Below are 7,012 nucleotides of genomic sequence, written 5' to 3'. Positions count from 1 at the left end.
TTAAGTTTAATAATAAAAACAATTTATTTTTGGTTTAATATTATAAATTTTATAAAGATAATAATTAAGTATTCTGTTATAATTTAATGATTATACTAATTATATTTTAATTTTTTTATATTTAAAATGAGATATTTATCCTGTATTTGATTGTGTTTATCTGCAGTTAGTTACACGAATTCAGATATGGGATAAAATTGAATATGTATGAAATCGTTTAGGGATAAATGGGTTTAAGAGTTTTTAAGTTTTTTAGCCAAATGCTTTATAATATAGTATAGATATACGACAAATTAAAACAAATAAACTCACACACTCTCCTCACATTTGGTGAGGTTTGAACCCCTGACCTCCTAGGAGACTAAAGACTCACATACTGTTAGGCCAAGGGTCCTTTGGTTACACGTTAACAGTTCTTCTATGACCTGCTCTGATACCACAGAAATAGTTATCGAGTTTGATTCGAGCTTGAGTTCAAATTAGAACTACATAAATAGTTATCGAGTTCAAGTCGAGCTTTGACTTTAATTACTTGCGAGTTTTCGAGTCGAGTTCGAGCTTGGAAATTGAGTTTCGAGTTCGAGTCAGGTATTTGGGGGTGTTTGGGATTTGCTTATTTGAAACAACTTATATTTTTTCTATAAAAGTTCTTATCAACTTATTATAAGTTAGAATGGTCTTTCTTCTTCAAAAACTATTTATTACCGGTTTGGCACCGGTATAAATTGTTTATCCAAACACTTAAAAGTGCTTATTACCAGTGTCACACCAGAATAAGTCCATAATTATTTTTATAAGTAATTTCCAAACACCCCCTTAATAAAAAAAAAATCAATCAATCAATTTAAAAACACCAATTTAATTATCTAAACAAATAGTTTATTAATTTAAATAATTTTTTATATTAAAAAACAATTAAAATAAAATATTTAACGTAAATAATAATAATGATTTAACTCATGAAATCAATAAAAAAAACTCTTGACATAAAATATTATTCGATTTAACAAATTACACAATTTTTTAAATTTAAAAATAATAAAATATACCCAAAGAAGAGCTGGTTTTACAAAATTACCATTTTGCCCCAACACTCTAATATAGTCGGGGCTTTGTTCCCTTTTTATCCCCCTTTTTTTTCCCTCTAATCTTTAAACAAATAAACCATAAAAATGAACAAAAATTAAAAAACACGACGAAAAATGCAACCATAAATTTCGTTCAATTTGTCTATTTCTGTCCCGGTGTCGGTTTTTCGGTCTCCTCGGGAACGAACCGCGGCAACCTTAACATTGTGTTGACTCGAGACACGCCTTCGAGGGCAGACCAGTCAATTCCGGCTTCGGTTTTCATGGTTGCGGAGTCCACACCCTCGTTCCTGACCACCTCGTCGTCCACCAAATCCTCATCTGCACCAGTTCCAACTTTCTCGGCCAAATTGGTGGCGGTAGCCGTCGGGATATTGTCCACTTGCTGTGGGGTAAGAAAGAGGCAAATGACCGCACAATCGTCGACTTTAGAAGTCGGGTACCTGAACTTCCATGCACGGACCGCGGACTGGACTACGGACCGAGCCGCGCAAGATCGTGTTTCGGCAGATGCTACGATGTCCACGACTTCTTTGTTCGTGAGCACATCCCAAACCTGCAGTTTTAATACGAATAACGAGTAAGGGTTGGGTTGCCATAAACCCTTTTCGCACATTCTCATGATAACAAAAATTTCTCACATAATCGCGACTCTAACAAGTAAATAAATAAATGTAGGGAAGTTGACCAAACTTCACTTTTTAACCACTTTTTCAACTGAATTCCCATTTTAACCGAGTTTATGCAAATGTTACGAAAAAACGTTTGAAATGGTGAAAAGATTCGTACCCCATCTGTTGCCAAGACGATAAACTGGTCGTTTTCTGTTAAACGTCGATAAAAGATATCAGGGACGGAAATGAGACCGAAATCCTTGAGACAAAAATCCCCAAAAGCACGAGCCATGGCTAAGCCAGGGGAGTCGTTATTAGGTAGCCAAACTCTCGTGACTTCGGGTTCATCCTGAAGGGCGAAAACCCGTCCTTTGCATTTACGGATCCGCTCTGCTTCCGCTGAAAGAATTCAGAAAGAGAAACCATTAAGAAGCAAACTCTTTGTTTAAAACAACAATCACACCGTTCTTTTGGCACCGCATGGCTTTTGTCCCGATGATATCAACATCATCAACCGAAATGATTGACAGAGAATGATTACTATTCATTATGAATAATACATTAAATAGTTCTCATTTGAGTTGGGGGATTTTTTTCCCATTGAGCACTGAATGAGTTAAGTTGTTTTGTCGGTATAAATTTGAATGTCTAAGGGACACAGAGAGAGGGTTGAATTATTTCTGGTATTAATTTGTTTCAGGTGGCTCAGTGAGGACACGTGAGGGGTCCGGACTTATGCCATATAGCCATTATTGGCTTAATTTCATAACAATTAAGCCGTAAAGAAACGCGCCTGTATGGCTGAACGACTAAGCCACCTAGACCTAAACTTCATACAAGATATGAATTGTAATTTGTAAAGCATGAGTTACAAGTCCAACTAACTCAATTAAAATCTTCGTTTGAAATAAAATATTCCCTCGGGTATTGTCCCTTTTATAAACAAAAAGTCTGACTAACCCACAAGGTACCACATGTGAGGAGGTATTTCAGAGCTGATTCAGGGTTCAAGCCCGCCTCCTTCTGCAAGATTCGAACTTGATCTTGTTATGTATTTAAGAAAAGTCACTGCACTCCTTTGCCAACTAGGGCACACACCCAAGGGCATCAAAATCTAGGATTTTAGTTCATTATGTGTATAGAAATCTAGGATTGTGCTAGGATCCCTAAACCTCAAAGAGAGTAAGGGTTTGTTTGTTAGCAGCTTAATAGGACTCACAGCTTATTCAGTCAGCTATACATGACTGTCCGGTAGTGGCTTTATGTATAGAAAACGGCTTATTTAGTAAGCTTCTAGGGGGGAGCTTTATGCGGAAAGCCAAAAAAAAATCCAAACCTTCCCCTCCCAATTGAAAAGCATCCCCGTTTCGTCTATGGAAACCCCCCTCCTAAACATACAAACAGATTAATCCACACAATCTATACAGACAGATTAATCCACACAGACAACTTTATCCATAGAGAACTTAATGAAAAACCAACCAAACAGGTTGTTAGAAAGAATTGTGCTTGGATCCAACCTCGGAGAGAGTAGCAGCCTATTTGTTAGCAGCTTAATAGGACTCGAAGCTTATTCAGCCAGCATACATGACTCTTTGGTAGTGGCTTAATGATATAGAAAGTGGCTTATTCAGTAAGTTTCTGGGGGGGGAGCTTTATGCAGAAAGCCAAAATCTTTTTCGAACCTGCCCCTCCCAATTAAATAACACGCTCGTTTCGTCTATGGAAAAAACCTCCTCAACAAAAACCTTCTCAACCTATACAAATAGATTAATCCACACAAATAACTTTATCCATACATGGCTTTATCCTTAGCATTCATATATTATTAAAGCCACAATATCTCGTGTTTGCAAATAGAACGACCATTTGGCAAAAATCAAAGAGAAGGGGGAGAGTGGAACCTGGAATATTTGGTTTTAGATCCACAGTCAACTGAACCGCAACAAGAGAATCTTTTTTATCTCTCGTGCACAATATAGCTCGAGAATCCCCAACATTTCCGATTATAAGATCCTGACCCTACAAGAAAACAAGAAAGCCTTCATCATCAAATCAAACCCACTAAAATTGGGCCTACAAAATTCACAAATTTTCAATCAATTTCACCTGTTTAATCAAGGTTACTGCCGTTGTCCCACTACAAAAGCAGTCGACGTTAGCATGCATCCTTAGTTCCCTATCCATGACTTTAAACGCCTTCAAAAACAAGTCCTTGAGTGCCTGCAATTTCTCTGAGTTCTTATCAAGTTCAAGGTCTTGGGAGGTTCTGGAATCTTCATCTGGAGTTAAGGTGGTTTCTTCAGGACGCAAGCTAGTGGCGGAATTAAGGGTGACCTCCCGGAGGACATCGCTACTACCCTTTACATTAACGTCCCAGTGTGCACTTAGCTTCAAAGGGAGAGAGTCTCTCACTCGCTTAGCAACCATGTGACCATAGGGGCCATGACCATCAAACACGCCACAGAAGACGGTGTCTGTTCTTGAGGCAAAATTCTGAAAAGTTAAAAGTACCATGAAGTAAGAATATAACAATGCACATGTGAATATAACAAAGAAAAATGTGAATATGACAATGAATATGTGAATATACTAGGAAGTAGATTCAAAAACAGATTGTTTAAGAATATAACAATGCATATGTGAATATGAAGATGGGAATATAACAATAAACATGTGAATATAACAATGAATATGTGAATCCTAGGAAGCAGACTCAAAAAAACAGATTATATACGTTCCCTATCTATCTGGGCTTCGGTTATACCGTGCTTTGATCATGCAATTAAGAGATCTATAACGTGTATATATGCTACAAATCTGTATGAGGTGATATATATTCCTGCACTGATCTCAGTTTCAACTCAAGGGAGAATGATGAACATTTAAGGGGGACAAGGACAACTCCAAGTAATATCCAACGAATATGTGAATACAGAATTTTAAGATTCGGTAACGGATGTGGACATGTTTGTGGCTCAACCACATACCCACAAAGGCGAACCCTTTAACATCGGATATGTCATTTTCAACCATATGGCTGAGGAAAAGATCACATGGTCAAATATACCATGAGAAAAAGACGTAAGGTTATCTGTCAACTTCTACAATAGCAATACAACAACCATAAACTTCAAGAATTCTTTACGGAAATCACATCTCAACCGTTAAAAACCTAAAAGCCAACATCTTCAATTGATCAGAGTTCCATATACAGCATAACCTTTGAATATATATGCAAACTTTATGAATTAAGATGATGGCCTGCTTGTTAGCAGCTTAATGATCTTAGTAGGACTCACAGCTTCTTTGGTCAGCTATACATGATTGCTTGGTAGTGGCTTAATCATATAGAAAGTGGCTTATTCAGTAAGCTTCTAGAGGGAGCTTTATACAGAAAGCCAAGTTTTTTCAATACCTGCCCCTCCCAATTAGAAGACACACTCCCAATTAGAAGAGACACTCTTTCCATCTATGAAAAAACCACCCAAACAAAAAACCTTCCTCCAACCTATACAGACAGGTTAATCCATACTACAGGACTTAATGAAAAACCAACCAAACAGCCCCTAAATAATCTTTGAGCTACAATTTCAAAAGGGTGTACACTAATATCACAAGGCATATCATAAAAGTAAACGAAATGATAACACAAAAGACAATATGAAACGAAATGAAAAGAAAGGAAATCAAGAAACAAACCTCCCAAACAACCATGGCATCTTGATTGGTACCCTTTTTGCCTTGTTGGGTGAAAAGTGAAGCAAATTCACTAGAGCCATTCAAGAACATTCTCCCCGGAATCCGATGAAGCTGTTCTTCCCTCTGGAAACTAAAGGAAGAGCTCCGTGATGTCGATCTCTTCTTCGAGTTTTTCTTCTTTTTAACCCCAAGACTTGGTGTTGGGGAGCTTGGGTGAGGGCTCCTGCTTTCTCCAGATAAGCAGGACCCCATCCTTAGGGCCCTGATTATGCTCAATATGCACTCCAGAACAGCACCACAACCAAACCCCCTATTCTCGTTTGGAGGATCCGTCACTAATCTTTTCACAAACACGAAAGATTTCGTGTTTGTGTACCCAAAATCAACAAGTCGCCCTCAAAAAAACACACAAATCCACAACCAAAATTCTCAAAAACTCATCAAAATCAAGAACAGCCCTTCAACTCCACAACCCACAATTCTTTGGCATTAAAATATGAATGATAACTCATTGATTTTGAACATAACCCATTTGAAATCAATCAGAAAAGAACAAGTATCTGATTTCTCTCTATATATAACAAAGGATAATATGTATATACAAGAAAAGAATCAAAAGGGTAGATAGAAAGAAGTGTATAGAATGAATCTAGCACAAGAGAAACAGATCCAACATTCAATGAAAACAAAAGTAGATTGAAAGATTTAGACAGAAACACCAAACAACCTTCTTTCAAAGCTCAATTGAATCCGATTGGGGAAATTGAAAGAATGAAAAAGAACCCAGATGAAAAGGATTTCAAGTAGATGACGGAAATGGAAATGGAAATGGAAAGGAAATAATGGAGGATTGCATCTATATAATTAATGAGTGGTCAAATGAAGAAAGAATGGGAGACTGAATGTGGATTGCATATATTTTAGTAATAAAAGAAATGAAAAAAGGGGACCGGATTTGATTGGATATATGAAGAAGAGATTGTTTGGAAAGAAGCGGATAAAATTGAAGAAAGATTCAATGTTTGGGGAGATGGAATCGCAAGAAATGAGAGAGAATTCAGATCGATAAAAACGCATTGTCATGTAAACAAATCGATTGATCGAAGCTCTCCTCTCTCAATCATCTCCATCGACAGAGAGAGAGAGAGAGAGAGAGAAAATCGTAGCTCGTAGTGTCTGATGGCCGTTGGATCAATGGATCTACCTATTCTATCTTATTTCATCCTTCTTAACGTTGACAACACCTTGTTTTTGTAAGTCTCCTAAAACTTTTTATTTTTTTATGTTGAAATTTCACAGTAAAACGTTCTGAATGTAAAAAAAATCAAATTTTTATAGTGAAAAGACTGTAAAGGTTATCTTTACAGTATTTTGTTATGAAGTTTCAACTGTAAAAAAGTGTTCTCACAAAAATAGGTTGGTCTCACGTGATCCCAAGTCTCCCTCTCTCTCTCTCTCTCTCTCTATATATATATATATATATATATATATATGGGCCTATTCAAAGGAGAACTGAGTTGTTTGTGGTAACTGTGAGAACCAATATTAACCACAAATCAATAGATAAATTAGGAAATTTATAAATTTGGTAATTTTAAATTAAAATCT

At 36.7% G+C, this 7,012-nt stretch overlaps 1 protein-coding gene across 1 annotated transcript; it reads right to left on the bottom strand.

The window, feature by feature from the left end:
* Nucleotides 1-1,001: 1,001 nt before the first annotated feature.
* Nucleotides 1,002-6,554, bottom strand: LOC112509438 (probable protein phosphatase 2C 33). The gene is made up of 5 exons (XM_025114398.1): nt 5,405-6,554; nt 3,812-4,198; nt 3,607-3,724; nt 1,878-2,101; nt 1,002-1,644 (listed from the first exon to the last, which is right to left on the bottom strand). The coding sequence occupies exons 1-5, from the start codon at nt 5,654-5,656 to the stop codon at nt 1,231-1,233; spliced, it is 1,395 nt and encodes a 464-aa protein (XP_024970166.1). The 5' UTR covers nt 5,657-6,554; the 3' UTR covers nt 1,002-1,230.
* Nucleotides 6,555-7,012: the final 458 nt, after the last annotated feature.

Source organism: Cynara cardunculus (genome assembly GCF_001531365.2).
Source record: "Cynara cardunculus var. scolymus isolate 2C chromosome LG 3, CcrdV1, whole genome shotgun sequence".
Lineage (NCBI taxonomy): Eukaryota > Viridiplantae > Streptophyta > Magnoliopsida > Asterales > Asteraceae > Cynara > Cynara cardunculus.
Note: the sequence above shows the minus strand (reverse complement) of the source record. Positions and strands in the feature narration are given on the sequence as shown.